The sequence below is a fragment of the Mus caroli genome, chromosome 11 (assembly GCF_900094665.2).
Source record: "Mus caroli chromosome 11, CAROLI_EIJ_v1.1, whole genome shotgun sequence".
NCBI classification, from domain to species: Eukaryota; Metazoa; Chordata; class Mammalia; order Rodentia; family Muridae; genus Mus; species Mus caroli.
The window spans coordinates 67,194,888-67,210,235 of record NC_034580.1 but is presented as its reverse complement, the minus strand read 5'-3'; the positions used below and the strand labels follow the sequence as shown (position 1 = coordinate 67,210,235).

The window sequence follows — 15,348 nt, the reverse complement described above, 5'->3', positions numbered from 1 at the left end:
TTTTTTTTTTTGCTGTGTCACTCCAAAGGTGTTGTGGGCACTTGGTCTCAGAAAAACCTTTCTGGTGTCTCTGGCTCTCCCTAGACCTCCATCTCCCAGAACCATCAACCATGGATCCCAGGAGCTGCAAACGCTGACTTCAGTTTCCCTGCAGATCTTGTCAGTGTCTGCCCTTGTTTCAGAAAGTTTTTCTCCTCTCTGGTCTGAGACAGGTGTCTGACACTTACTTTATTTTTTAAAATAATTTAGGTATAGTTATTTTTGTGTGTGTGCTTTGCCTGCACGTACATCCCATGCTTGCCTCATGCCCAGGGGTGGGGTGAGAAGAAGAGATCAGATACCCCGGTTAGAGATGCTTGTGGGTCACCACGTGGTTGCTGGGAATTGAACCTGGGTCCTGTGCAATGCAAGGGCCATAAGTACGCTCAACCACTGAGCAATCTCTCCATCAACCTCTTCCTCTCTGAGACAGAATTTCTCATGCAGCTTAGGTTGGCCTTGAACCTGCTATATAGCTGAGTATGACTTTGAACCCCTGACCCTCTTGCCTTTACCTCCCAAGTGCTGGAATTATAGATGTGTGCTGCCATCCCTCGTTTATGAAGTGCTAGGATTCAGACCCAATGCCAGGCAAGCACTCTACCAACTGAGCTACACCCTCAGCCTAGCTCAGCTCCAGGTTTTATTTTTAATTTAATTTAACAAATTTTTACATTTATTTATCATACGTGCACATGTACCATAAGCAGGCTTGTGGAAGCCAGAGGACAACCTACAGGAGTTGTTTCTTTCCTTCCATAGTGTGCATGCCAGGGGTTGAACTCTGGTCATCAGGCTCGGTGTCAGCACCTTTACCTGATGAGCCATATCTCCTAGTTTTAAATGGCCTGTTTTTGTTTCCATCATGGCACATGTCCCCTCAATAGGGTCACTGTCTCCCTCCAGCCTCAAGAGGCTGGCATATCTGTGATCTCAGTGTGCACGGGAGGCTGGCACAGGCTTGGGTAGCAGTTAGATGATCCAGCCCTGCCAACCTCAGAACACCTTCTTTGGGATGGGCAGGGCACTGGTTAGCTGGACAGGCAGAGGATCAGGCCCCCATGAAGAGGCTGAGGCTCTATGGCCATAGCTGGTTTGTGGATTCTGCCCTTTTATCCTGGCCAGGATACACAATGAACCTCTGAGCTGGCATTTCCTGGAAGGAAGTGAGACGAAGTGGGGTAGGGCTGTCCTTGTCTGCCCAGTCTTCAGTCTGGACAATGGGGGCCTCCTTACCTCAGGTGGAGCCACTTCTGGGCATTCAGGAGGACATTTGGGAGGGCACCGTGGTGGTGGCTTTCCCTGTCTCACCTGTGGATGAGGCTGGGCCTGGCACTGCAGTGAGATCCTGTGAGGCAGAGAGCCAGTCTGCTGGAAGTCTGGTTCTCTCCTGTTGCTGGGAGGGGTGAGCAGGCAAGGATAGTGCACGGCCAGAACTGGGGGACAGGGAACACAGTCTCGGTCTATATCTCTCCTTCGGCCCTCAGCTAAGCTGCAGAATTTGCTCCATCCAGTCTCCCAGCACTCAGCTGTGGCCTGTCTCTGTGTCATTGTTGAATGAGACTCCCAGGCAAGCATCAGGATTTGGCTGTGTAGATTATGAGGGGCTAGGCCTGGGCAGAGGGGTTGCTTCTGTCAAGGATGTAAGGACAACCGGTGTGGGTGGTGTTGAGAGGAGACTTGGACTGACAGTGCGAGCCCAGGCAAAGCCCCAGAGATTGGAAGCCAGCTTAGCCAAGCTCTTGCTTGGTCCCTGGCTGTTGTCCCATGTACCTCTTAGATATGAGTCCCCCCAGGCTCTGTGGTTACTAGTGAAGGACACAGAAGGCTTGAGCCAACCCAACTCAGACCTCTTATCTCTTCCCTCTGCTCTTTTCCCCATGCCTTGGCCTCCTATCACCTTGATGGTCATACTGCCACACCTCTGAGGGTCAAGATAAAGCTGTGGCCACCTTGTCTCTGGCCCCTGGTGATCTGGAGGAGTTGCCGGTCCAGGCCAGGGCTGTGTGGCTAAGCTGGGAAGGAGTGGCCGTGCAGTGCCCCCAAATTGCTAAGGCTGAGTCTGGTTCCAGGAAAGGCAGCCCCAAATGATAGAGTAGAACCACAGGCCAGTGGCTGGTCCCACCCACCCTGGCAGGAGTTAGATGAGGAGGGGCATCTCCAAGGCTGTTGGAGGTGTGTGGGAGGTCTCTAGAGTAGGGAGGGCTTTTCCTAGGGTCCAAGGCTCCATCCAGGCTAGGGCTCTTTACCAATATGGCCCCAGCCAGAGTCGCTCTAGACTGTGCTGATATTAATGGTTTTAGCTTTGCAGAGCAGTGTTGGAGAAGCGGGCTCACCGTGTGTGAGTTTAGAACATACACAGTGAGGTTGTGTGAGGATGCCAGGCCACTTTTTAAGTCAGCAGCCGAGGCTCTGAGGACGGGGCAGATGGGTTGGTCAGCTTGTTCCTGAAGGACAGGCAGAGGTTGGTCTGAGAGTGTGTGTGCCTGGGCTGGGTCCCCAGGCTGTGGCTTCCTGGCTGTAGCCACCCAGAGCCAGGCTCTTGAGCCTCTGTAATTACCAGGGTAGAAGCTGCCAAGCACTGGATGGGAAATACTCCCACAGGGAGCCAGTGCCGAGGCTGCCACACAGGGACCAGGTTTCTGAGGGGAACTGACAGAAGGCAGGGTGGGCATCCCTTCAGATCCCTAGGACCTGCTTTTCAGATATCCACCTCAGTTCAGAGAAAGGAAACCTGAAAGGAGAGTCGTCTGCGCTGCAGCTGTTCGCTGCCCCTCCACTTAAATATCAGGGGTAACCATATGACATGCATGGAGTACCTACCATGTGCCAGGCACCATTCTAAAAATATTTCACATGGACTAATCTGTGCAAGCCTCCTAGCAATCATGGAAAGCAAAATTAAGTCGTAAAGATGGGAACTAGCTCAGAGAAGTTAAGTAGCTTTCCTATAGTCACACAGCAGGGAAGGTAGAAAAGGTAGGATTTAAACCCAGATGGTCTGGCCCTGTAGACCCTGAGAGCTCAGCTAAGCTGACTGCTGCTTAATGAAAGGCTGAGGCAGGTGAATGTGGTTTGGGGGACAGGTGTGAGTGCCACCCAGACTGTTCTGGATAGTCAAGCAGGAAGAGCTCTCAAAATCATTCTGTCTTGACCTTGGATCTGAGGTTGCCTAAGGCAGGGCTTCCAAGGGCAGTGCACCTTTTTCATTTTCCTTTTTTTGGGGGGGTGAGGGTATATGTAGAGCAGGTTGGGATTAAAGGGGTGTACCACCACACCCAGCAATGTGGCCTTTTCTTACATTCAGCCTTTTGAAGACTCTGGTGTCAACAGGATGGGCTTGGCTGGAGGAGGCCTGGCATCCTGAATCAGGGGTTGGTCTCTTGGGGCTACTGGTCATGATGGGGGCTCCCCAGGAGCCTCTGGGACAGCTGGAATATGAGTGGGAACAAAGAGTGCACAGTGCTAGGGTTTCCTGAGGGTCACAGGCTCAGCAAGAGCCTCAGAGGCCTAAAAGATACCCTGGTGGGTATGACCTTGGAGGATGAAGTAGATCTTAACAAGTAGCAGTGGACATCCCAGGAAAGGGGCATGGCCATGCTTGGGACTGGGAAGGGCCAGTCACATGGACTACTGATTTGCCTGGCCAGTGACTTTTGGCCATTGTGTTTATAGATTTTTGGTTCTGGGAATCGACCTGGAGCTTATGCATGCTAGGCAAGTGTTCTGCCACTGAGCTACATCCTCAGCCCTCTCTTTACTTAAAAAAAAAACAAAAAACAAAAAACAAAAACTTTATCTTTAGACAGAGTTCCCCTATGTATCCTTGGCTGTCCTGGAACTCACTACATAAACCAGGGTTACCTCCAACTCAGAGATCAGTCTGCCTCTGCCTCCTGAGTGGGGAGATTAAAATTGTGGTATGCACATACCTGCTTTCTTTACTTTTTATATTTTATGACACTGTCTAAGTTTCCTGAGATGGCTTTAAGCCTTTCATCTGGCTGCCCCAGCCTCCCAAGTAACTGGGCTTACAGGTATGTAGCACCAGGCCTGACAGGGGCAGCATATTGTAAAGAAGGCATTCTCTCTAAGAGTGACTGAAAGTCCTGGGCAGGTTTTCGACCAACCTAGTTTCTCCGTTTTGTCCATTTATTCAGGAAAGAAATGTGGTTTCAGGAAAGTGAGTAGTCACAGCTAGAGCTTGGTGCTCTGTGCATGTGTGTGTGTGTGTATGGCAAGTCAGGTCACATCAGCCATAGAGAACTATAGAAGGCTCTGGGCAGCCATAGGCAGGGAGTTAGCATCCTCCCAGCACTCTTCACCTTGTTCTGGTCTGTTGTGGTATCACTGAGCCAGAGGCTGAGTCAGCAGATCTTAAAGAAGTTGTGGGTGAGTCTGAAGCATGACCAGAGCTGACATCCACCAGGCTGGCGATAGCATTAGCCCCTTGAGTCTAGGAATAACCTTGAGGATTCTAGAGGCTCAGCCTAGGACCTGGAACCCAGTTAGTGATTGCTAAATGTTTATGAGGTCTAGCTGCAGGAGCGATGAGCAGGAGCAAGCAAGGGCTAGAAGCAGGAAAACTGTCAGCTAGGCTAAGCAGTGAAGAAGAAAAGAAACTGGACTTGTCTGTGAGGCTTGGGGCTTTCAGGAGGGCTAAAGGTGACTCCTAAGGTAGCCTGGGTGTTCAGTGGCTGCTTAGGGGGTAGAACCTGCTGGCAGCTGTGGAAAGAGAGCTAGGAAACTGAAGGATAAGAGGAGGGTCAGTGAACCACCAGAGGTGGGAGTAGGGGGCGTTGCCCATCCTGAATGGGGACACAATTTGGAGGGCAGAATTCTATTTTTGTCTTGTTTTGTTTGGAGGGTCTTATTCAACCCAGGCCTGCCTTGAACTTGATATATAGCCAAGGGAATCCTCCTGTCTCTCTACCTCTTGGGTGATGGGATTAGAGGTATCACGCACCACCATACTTAGTATATGAAGTGCTGGGAGTCAAATTCAAGGCTTTGTGTGTGCTAGGCAGGCCGTCTAGCCACTAAGCCACATCCCCAGACTCATGGGGGGTGGGCAATTTCAAGAGCTGCTTCTGTGAAGGAGGGAGGGGTGCTGCCCAAGTGGACATGTTGGGGTGTGCCCACAACACAGATGCATATGGTGTGGAATGGTGGGTGGAGGCAGACACCAAGAAGAGGCTGAAAGTCGAGGTACCAGATAGAGGCTGACAGATGCAGGATACAAATGAGGAGTGGAGAGCCTCCCCCAGAGGGGTGTGATGGCTGTGAATGAATTAGAGAACTCAGAGATTCTATTCCAGAATGTGTATCCTTGGGAATGGAGACCTTGTGGCCAGGGAGCCCTTCTGAATGTGAGTTCGGTGGCTTCCTGGAGAGGTTAGCCTATGACTGGAATAGGTGTGTGTGTGGGGGGGGGGGTACCCTGCTGGGGTGGGAATCTCACCTTGCCCGCTGCCTGGTTGGAACTGGTGGGCCAGGAGGCTGGGCTTGGACTGAGCTGTGGGAAGCTGCTCCTGGGCGTGAGGCCCATTCTGTGACCCAGCAAACCTCAGCCTCCAGGAAAGACTAAATGTAAGGCTGTGGTCAAAAAGGGAGGATGTGTGTGCCTGCGCCAGGCTGGAGCCCAGAGGAAAATGTGAGCCAGCTGTGAGCCTGCTGTGACACATGCTTCCCGTGCCAGTGGCTATCGGGATCCTGATCCCATGTCACCCCACTTCCCTCCAGGCCAGCAGGCCAGAAAGAGCCAATGACCTAGAAAGGCTCAGAGGGGTCTCTCTCTCTCTCTCTCTNTTTTTTTTTTTTTTTTTTTTTGGTTTTTCGAGACAGGGTTTCTCTGTGTAGTCGTGGCTGTCCTGGAACTCACTNTGTAGCCCAGGCTGGCCTCGAACTCAGAAATCCACCTGCCTCTGCCTCCCGAGTGCTGGGATTAAAGGCGTGCGCCACCATGCCCGGCTCAGAGGGGTCTCTTGATGGAGCCCCTGATCCTCAGGAAGGTTACTCAGGCCTTACACCCACAGCGTTAGGGCATGCGGCAGAGGGGATTCCAAGCTTCCTGTGCCCTGGTTTCTAGACTTCCCAGGAGTTCCTGGGGACCATGGATGCCTGTCTGCATAGGGGGAAATGGAAAAGGCTTCCTGGAAACAGAAGCAAATGTCAATCTGAAAAGCACTGGATAGGGAATGACCAGCTGGAAGGTTCTACAGATTTCGATACAATGTCCTTCCCTGAAAGAGGGGTCTCTTTACTTCAGACCTATGCTCTTTCTTTGGCAGTGGGTGGACAGCCACAGCCTGGGGGTGTGGGGTGTGGTTCATTCTCCTACTCCTTCCTGATCACCCATCCTTTTGGCTACCTAACACTGAAGCTGTGACTGCCCTTGTTGTGAGTTCCAGAGCCTCACTGTGGCCTGAGCCCTACCCATTAAGCTCTACATCCATCCCACCCACTGCTGTCCCTGGGGACCAGCTCTGTGCTGGGCCCTGAGCTAGGGGATGAATACAAAGCAGTAAGAGGCAGGGGTAAATCTAGCGGCTGTGAGGGAATCTGTGTTTGATTTTTTTTCCTGCCTCCTCACAGAGCCCCAAAAGTCATTGGAATTTTCAAAATAATTAGCATATTTGGCATGCTAATGTTGACTGATGGCAGTGCCCCCAGGGAGTCTCAGTATAGGCCTGGTCACTGAAGGCCCAGGAGGGGTTGGAAGCCTGGACAGAGGGGGAGCTGAGCTCATCCACCAAGGGTCAACGAGTCAGGCCTGGAAACAAAGCCTCTGCAAAAATCCCAAAGGACTGGAGGGCGGGCTGCTGGGAGGTTCCTGTGGGTGTTCCTGTAGATGATGTTTTAAGAGGTGAGGAGGCCCTGTGTCCCTCTCCATGAATCTCAACGCAGGCATTGTTCTCTGTGTACTCTGAAATCTCTGTCACAGATGTGTGTGTGTGTGTGTGTGTGTGTGTTCCCTTGAGTTCTGTGAACTGTGCTAGCAAATGAATTGAATTTGGGATTATGGAAATCTCACAGGGCAGCCTGGGGGTTAAAGCACCTGTGCCGGGGAACAGCCTTGGGACTGTTATATATAGTGACTCACTATAGTGAGTCTTCACCCTGAGGGGGTCTGATTACTCCTCAGGTGGATACTGTCAGAGCTGAAGTGTTTCCCCCACTTGTGTCTGCTGCCGACACCATGGCCTGTGTGTTGTGTGGGGATCCCCTACCTTGCTCACAGAGGCCAACTGATATGAGAGTACAAAGAAACAAAGCTTGTTTTTTTTCCCCTTCAGTATTTCCAGACCTGGTTTCAAAGCCCGTGTCCAGCCCGAGGTGCTAGATCACAGTGGCTTCCTTCCTCTTAGCTTTAGGTTATTCATGTGCAGAACCGAGGTGGCAACTCAAATGCCAGGCAAGTGGCAGGATCAGATTTGCCATGAGAGTCTCTCGGTACCAGAGTTCACCAGGAAACACTTGCTAATACATTAGTTCCCAGTCACAGTGGGTCCCATGAGCTTACCCCCATGACCATGTGTGTCTTCCCCTGTTGAACTAGCTCATCCTGACCCATCTTTGGGATGGGTGCTAGTATCAGAACAGACCAGCAAGCGCTGGGCATTGATGGACTGAGGGTGGCAGGAGGAAGAGAAATAAGGGAAGTCTGCTTAGAAGAGGAGGCGTGGACGCCAGTCTTGCAGGGGTGGCAGGGATCACTATAGTGAGTAAGCCTTGGGCCAGGACAGAGAGGAGGTGTTTGGAGGGAAGCAGGCACTGGGTAAGTTGGGAGGTGGAGCTGTCATCCAAGAAGTGGGGCGGGAGGGCAGGGTTGGCAGAACTGTGGACCTGTTTGTTGACTGTGACCTGAGGAAGGGTTTGTACACAGAGGAGCCATGGGTGACAGTGACTGAGAGCAAGGCCTGGCTCACAAAAGAGAGTAGGCTGGGGGCTGGGGGTTGGGGACTGGGAGGTGAGTGTGGGTGATTCCCCAAGGTTGGTGCTGCCTCTTGGCCTCTGAGGCTGGTCAAGGGTACCTCTGGTCCCATATAGTGACTGTGGCCATCTTCAGACCTAGCTCTTACTATCCAGCGTTGTGGCAAGGGCATTGCCCCATTAGACCTTGGTTATTAAGTCATTAGCTGGGCCTCACACTGCCTCTTCATTATCGTAATTATGGTGAATCCACTCAGGGAATTAGAGAGGAGGTTGCTTTCTCCCGGCTGTCAGGCTGCCAGTCACCAGCTAGGCCTGGTCCTGCAGCCATGGAGTCCCCTCAGATTCCCAGCAGAGTCTAGAGAGGGACAATGACATTTGGTGCCCCCACCCCATCTACTATAAGAACCAGACACCATGCTCAGCAATCCCTGTCTCCCCCTTTCGGTGTTGGTAACTTTGGGCATATGGTTCTTGTACCTTAGTTTCCTTACCTGTCCAGTGGGATAACAGTGCCAGTCTTGCAGGGTTAGATGAGTAACCCAGAAACACAAACCGCCCATCACCGGTAATGCTGTTATTGTCAGACAAAGCTCTAGGTTCCCCAAGGGCCTCTGCTCCGGTGCGGGCAGCTATTGAAGGGAGGGCGTTGTCTCTTCCTCTTCTCCTCCTAACCCCCTCTCTGTGGTAAAGGACTGTGGTCCTTCTGTCCACAGAGATAAGCCTGGTGGGACCTGGGGCTAGGCTTCTGGGGTTGTGCTAACTCTGAACACTTGGCTAAGAGCTACGGAAGCCCCCACGTAGCCATGGCTCTGTCAGCAGTGAATGGTTTGTAGGTTTTCTGTAGCTTCTGTGTACAGAGCCACAGTGGAAAGCAAAGGTGGTGGAAGCAGTCATGGCCTCTATGACCTTCCCCAGCCTAGAGTCCCCCTGAGGCCTGCATCCTGTGTCTGGAAACTACAGTCCTGGTCGTGAGAGCAGCTGGCATGAGTGGTGTGTGTGTGTGTGTGTGTGTGTGTGTGTGAGAGAGAGTGCACTTGTGTATATGTTGCTTTAAGTCACCTTGCCAATGTTCCTAGCCACTAGTCTTTTCCATAACTGGCTGTGGCTGCTCTCTGCTCCTTATCTGAGGACTTTGTAAAGGGCAGAGAGCAAGGCCTGATCCCTCACTCAGGGTTGAGCCACAGGCAAGCCAAAGGTCAACCTCATTGAGTTACCACAGAGGAACCTCACTCTGCCTCATATTTCAGGCTCATTTCATGGCTGATGAGCAGACATCATGCCCAGCCTAAGCCTAGGAGGCCTTCAGTAGGGATATGTGGGAAGGCTGGCACCCCAAGCTTCCCAGTAGTCTGGCTAGCCTTGGCAAAGAGGAGGTCACAGCAGGGTAGGAATGCAGGAGATGAGCCCAGCTGGTCTGAGACCGAGGCAACTAATGGGTAATGGGAATGCCCTTGCATTAGACTTTGCAGTAAGCACCCTCTGTCTCCCCTCCAGGTGTTCTTCTGGACATCCAGCAGCACTTTGGGGTCAAGGACCGGGGCGCCGGCTTGCTGCAGTCAGGTGAGGCCTGTTCCTACCTCACTACCTGCCTGGGGTAGTAACTCTGCTCAGCCTTCATACTCTTGGTCTATTCTGTCCTTGTATCAGAGTGAATGAGGGTGGACATCGAAGCACAGTCCCACCGCTGCCACCCACACTGGCTCTGTCCTTCTAAGCCTCAGCTTCTTTTCCTGACAAACAAAACACATCTGCCCAAGTGGGTATAAGAGACAACAGAGAGCACAGGGCTGGGCCGGAGCCCACCATGGTGACCCTTCCTTTAGGTTCCAAGACATCATCGGTACCCGGAATCTTGGCCCAGTTGCTAACGTGAGCCACTGATCTGGCTGGTGCCAGCTGAGCCTCAGAGGCCTGCTCCTATCACTGCCTCTCCCTCCACGCCTTCACTCTGATCCACTTAGGATTCACCTCTTGAGTGACAAGGAACGCCACCACCTATCAGCTTCTGAGGAACCTGGGGTTCTTGAGTCTAGGTTCAGCCTGAGGGTCGCTGCCCCTCCTTCCTGAGATCCCAGCCTCCCAGGGGCCATCAGAGGCAGGACCTGAGGTCTTCTGCACTATTGCAAATATGGCAGAGGCCACAGAGAAAGCTCGCAGTGCAGCAGTTCCAGCCCGTCAGCTCCCCTTCTGGAGATAGAAACTATGTCTCCCTTATCCTCGCCCTCCCTTTCAGGGTCCCTGTAGGATCTGTACTCTTGGCTCCCTGGCCTCCCTACTGGCTTTGACTATAGCACCATGAGCTAAGCTGGTGCTTGAAAGCTTGCTGGAGACTCAGTCCTGTATGGAATCCAGGTTGTCTGGTCCTGACTGGGCCCCAACCTTGCTGTGTGACTCCAGCCTGTCTCTGGGTTCTTGGTTCTGGAGTTCATCTGGCTTTGAGCCCTAGACAGGCTGGTGTGTGGGAGAGCTCTGGTTTACATTCCAGCCCATGAACCCTTCCCCAGCCTGGCTGTTCTAGGAGGGTGGGGGTGGAGGGAATCTGCCTTGAACCTGCCTGACCTGTCTGGGTGGCATTCCATATGCACAATGTCCCCTAGAGCTCAGGAATGACATGGCACGAAGCACACAGCCCGGGCCCCTCAGCAGGCACCCGGACCCTGTCCCTGGGCAAAGATCCTGGATAGGGTCTATGGCTTAGAGAGAGATCTATTGACTGGCTCTGAACACTGAACTAAGTAGGGGCAAGGCCATGTGGTCTCGTGTCCCCATAGTGGTCAGGACCCTACCCCAGCAGCTGTGGCCTCCATCCAAGCAATGAGCCCAGGCCCTCCTTTCTACCTGCCCTGCAGGTCCCTCCAGGCTTTAGACTCTGTACACAGTGATCACCCACAGGAAGGGGTCCTGGCTAGTGGTAATATGGGAAGAATGGACTACACAGCATGGTCCCTGAGTTCCCAGGAACCTGGGTGAACCTCATCCCTCTGGTCCTAGCCTTGCTGATGATTTGGAAGGAGGCTGTACCCCAGCTTCTCTCATCAGCTACCCTGAGTGTGGTCAGTCCTACCTGGCCTCTCAGGGACATGGAGCAGGTATCATCCCCAAAGAATGTGGGAGGTCAAGCCCTGTTTTCTTCCGCAGCACCTCCTGAGCTGGATTCTTGCTTCATGAGAAGGCACATGGTGCCTTCTGACCTCCTGGCTGAAAGTGGACCAATACCCTACACGTATAGTCTCCTTTGATTCTTCCAGAACCCTAAAGGCTGTCTTTGCCAAGTTCACTTTCTGGTGAAGGAGGTGGTCCAAGGGAGGGGAGCAACTTGTTGAGGTCCTATGATAGAGGGACCCTGTGGTTGATGGAGTTTGAGTGTTTGGCATCACTGTGTCCCTGTCACAGTGGGTACCTCCCAGCCTTCTCAGAGTCTTGTGAGTCCTTGCCCCGTAGTCTTGACTTGCTCCCTGCAGTGTGTTGGCCACTTGAGCTGAGAAGCTGGACAGGCTCAACCAGGATGTGACTCAGTGGGTACCAGAGCAAGGCACCTAATTGGCCTGTGCCCCAGGCACCTGTCTCTTCCCTGAGTCCGATAAGGTCAGAGCTGGTTTAGGGCGCCAGCTAGGTGTTGCTGCTTGCCCGGATCAAAGGGCCAGGGCTGAGAACAGCACCAGCTTATTTGTGGGCTCCAGGGGCTTTGGGGCTGGGAGGCATGTGAAGAGATAGAGGTTTTGGCTTGGGCTTGCCCTTTCTTTTACCCCCTGGGAAGGCGTCCATTGTCAGCATCCCCTTGTACTCTGCTGCTGTCTCAGCTCTACCTCAGTAGCAGCCACACAGTAGAACTCTAGCCATTGGGTGAGCTCCCGCAATCCACGTTGAAAGGGTAGTAGCTACACAAACAGTTCCTTGGCATGCCCTGGGCGGGGTGCTATTCATGCTTAGACCCTGCTGACAAGCAGATCCTCTCCCTCAGTGGGAGTAGAAAATGCTATTCGGTTACCTCTCAAGTGCAGGGTCCAGAGTGGGAGGCTGGATAAAGGGCAGAGTGTGCACCTAGCTGTAACTGGTGGCAGGTGAGAAGGTCTTCCCCGAAGAGGGAACATTTCAGTGGGGCTTTTTTCATGCATGGGAAAGGACATCTGGTCAGTTCATCGGTAGATATCAGAGCCCCGCCCCCACCCACCCACACCTTGCTCTCCAAGCTCAAGAAAATATGAAGAGAAAACCTGTTTAAATTACATAGCTGCACTTGAAAGCTAAAGCTAGCAGGGAATTCCCAGGTGCCAGAAGCAAAGAGCTGAAGTCAAAAGCTGGTGTGGGAGATGGAGCTGAAGTCATGTTTCAGAGCTCGGAGGGCAGTTGTATCTGCTGGGCACTTGGCAGTGTTTGTAATGACATTTTCACAAAATTTTCAAACACACGCAGCACAGGATATCAAAGCAGGCGTCCCCTGAATGCTGGTTCTATAGCTCTCAGTGCATTGCTGGTCATCTTCCAGGTTGGTGGCTTTTTACCCAAAGCTCAGACCGGTGCTAGCTTAGACTTTCAGGGTCACAAGACAGACTCAGTTTCCTGCCAGGACTCAGGCAAGCTCCCAGATCCCAAGCTTGTCCAGGCTGGCAGACAGCTCAGCTGGTAGAGGTCCCACTCCCAGCAGATGTTGCCTCTGACTTTTTGCAGAGAGCCTGGTGCCAGTCCCAGTGGCCTCCGGCCTCTGTTTTCCATAGAAGCCATCTGTTTCCAGGGACCCCAGTGAAAGCAAATCCAAATGGCTCTTTAGTGAAGCCTTCGTGATCCAAAGCGGACATGGACACAGTGATGGCTCTCCCTGAAGACAAACTCACATTCGAAGTGAACAGTGCACAGCAGGACAGAGTACATGAAGAGTGTATGATGTAGTGGTAGAGTGCTTACCCCACAGGCACAAGGCCTTCTGGTCCATTCCCAGTACCAGGGGAAAAATACAGATGCCACAGGCAACTCACCTTTGTGAGAGACTGGCAGCTGGTCCTGGAAGCAGCCTAAAGAGCTATAGATAATAGGCTTGTTTTTATAAGAAGATTTTAAAAATAGATATAACTAGCCAGGCATGGTAGATCACATTTGAAATCCCAAGCATTTAAGAAGGCTCTGAATTTTGGGCTAGCCTGGACTACAGATTGAATTCAAGGTTAGCCTGAGCTAAAGTGAGACTCTGTCTCAAAAACATGAGTTAAGTGAACTAGACGCAGTTTAAGAGAAAATAAATTAGAAGATGAGTCTGAAGGAGTCAGCATCAATGCAACACAGAGAAGGGGCAGTGTGTTGTTGTTTGTGATATTACCTGGTCTTTGTGACCTGTGATTGGTCAGCTGTGACCTTCCCTATGGGGAGAATGGAGGAAGGAGAGGCAGAAGAATCAGGAAGACATTTTTGTGAAAGGCTTGAAGGCTCAAGTTCCTGGGCTTTTGTCTTAGATCGATCGATCGATAGGGAGGCAGAGAAGGCTTGAGAGCAGGGCGTGACCATGTGGTTGTATGCATCAGTGTTCACACTGTTGCCCAGTGCAGGAACGGATGGCAGAGGAGGCTGGAGGCTACTCAGGGCTTGAGTTTGTGGGGCCACAGGAAATGCCAGGATGGGGTAGGGATGGAGGAAGAGCTGGCTCAGAGTGAAACCAGACAGTGTCTTCAGGCCTTGTTCTTCTCAATCTTGATGAGTCCAGGAACATGCTCTGCTTCGCAGACCAAGGTTCCATGGGTACAGCTAGGCAGCCCCACAGCCACCCTCCCAGGAGACCCCAAAAGCCACCTATGGCTGGAGACGCCAGCACAGGCTTTCTGTCCAAAGCAGAGCATAGACAGAGCAATAGTGCTGTTCATCCTGCCTGAGGGCTGAGTGTGGACAGACCCCAGATGCCACTAGTGGAGCTATGTATGTTGCGTGTCTTCCCCATCAGTTAGAGTGGCCTGGGTTGGACCTGGATGGCAGAGGCTGCCCACGTCTGTCTGAGCATCCTCCCTGCCCACAGGATGTGGAGGGTGGTGTGTCTTCTCAAAATAGCAGCCAGCTGGAGTCTGAACTTGGGAAACAACCCTGGTTCAGCCAGACCAGGCAAGGGCAGGAGGTAGGCTTCGTGGCCACAGTGGCTTCTCTAGTACCTGCCTTGCCGTCTCTTACTCTGATGCCAGTTTCTGGGGTCATGCAGGTCCCATGTGTAGTGGGAGGGACATCTCCTACCATGGATAGAGCCACAGGGTGATTGCATGCCGAGCCCCTGTGAGGCCTGCTCCTGCCTTCTAGATGTCTGCACACTGAGTCCTCTGTCAGCCAGGAGGTAGATGTCACCTCAGGAATGTCATTCAACCTGTCATCTGTCTTATTTTTCTTTTGTGGCACTGGGGATAAAACCCAGGACCCTGAACTTGCTAGGTAAGTGCTCTGCCACTGAGCTATGTCCTAAGCACTTTTCATTTTACTTTGAAGCCTGGAACCTGCTTGGTAGCTCAAACTTGCAATCCTCCTGCTTCAGTCTCTTGAGCTCTAGGATTACATGTGTGCATTATCCATGATAATCTATATAAACAAACACACACACATACCACATACCCTCACCCAGGCTCCTTTCTATTTTCTGATGGCCTTGAGCCAACCCTATGAAGGAGAGTGAGGCTTGGTGCCTGAGCTCTAATGCTGAGCTAGGACTCCGCCCATCAGCAGTAGCCCGGGTACCCTCCCCCCTCTGCCTGGCTCCTTTCCCTACAGCTCCATTGTCCTAGACCTGTGGGCTCAGCAAGCGTGAGCTGAGTGAGGTCTTCCCCACACCCTGGCCACAGGATGTCCTCGTGTATGCGGGAACTGCCGGGAAATCCACTCTGCCTACACTGAGGTTGGGGGTGGGGTGGGGCAGCCAGTCTGGTCTGAAAGCTGTCCTCCCACAAAGAGGGAGGCTGGGGTGGACAGCACAGGAAGCTTCTAGCTGTTGCTGGTCTTTATTCCCAGCAGAACTGCCTACTGGCTCTGTAGGCCTCTCAGTGCCCATTGTTCCTGAGGGACATATAGTTCTCTGTCCTTTGCTTGGATTGTTCCTCCTGTACCTATCCTAGCAGTGTACAGGGACTGCCACTGGCCAGTGATACCCCTGAGGGCTAGGAAGAGCTGGAGGCTCCTCATCAGGCTGCAAAGGTGACCCAGCACATTCCTGACCCTGAATTCCTTTGCTCTTAAAGGAAGTCATAAGGTCCCTGGCAAGCTAGCTAAGTCATCTAGGATGAGTTTCTCTACTCACTGGGGCCTCAGTGGCTCCAGCTGTAATGTGGGTACAGAAAAGTAGGGCTCAAGTTTTCTGATGGAATGGAGGAGCTTGGGAGCACGGCAGGCCTGACTGGCAGGTGGAAACGGGTGCAC

General features: G+C 52.5%; 1 protein-coding gene across 5 annotated transcripts in view; it reads left to right on the top strand.

Moving 5' to 3' along the window:
• Spns2 (sphingolipid transporter 2) overlaps nt 1–15,348 on the top strand; it is a 38,762-nt gene that overhangs the window by 5,786 nt on the left and 17,628 nt on the right. For 3 of the 5 annotated variants that reach the window (XM_021177881.1, XM_029483311.1, XM_021177880.2), the window contains exon 2: nt 9,469–9,534. In XM_021177881.1, the coding sequence (XP_021033540.1) occupies nt 9,469–9,534 (66 nt within the window). Of the gene's footprint in view, nt 1–8,883; nt 9,359–9,468; nt 9,535–15,348 lie in introns of those variants that run through there. The other 2 variants (XM_029483310.1, XM_021177884.2) reach the window with 2 other exon arrangements.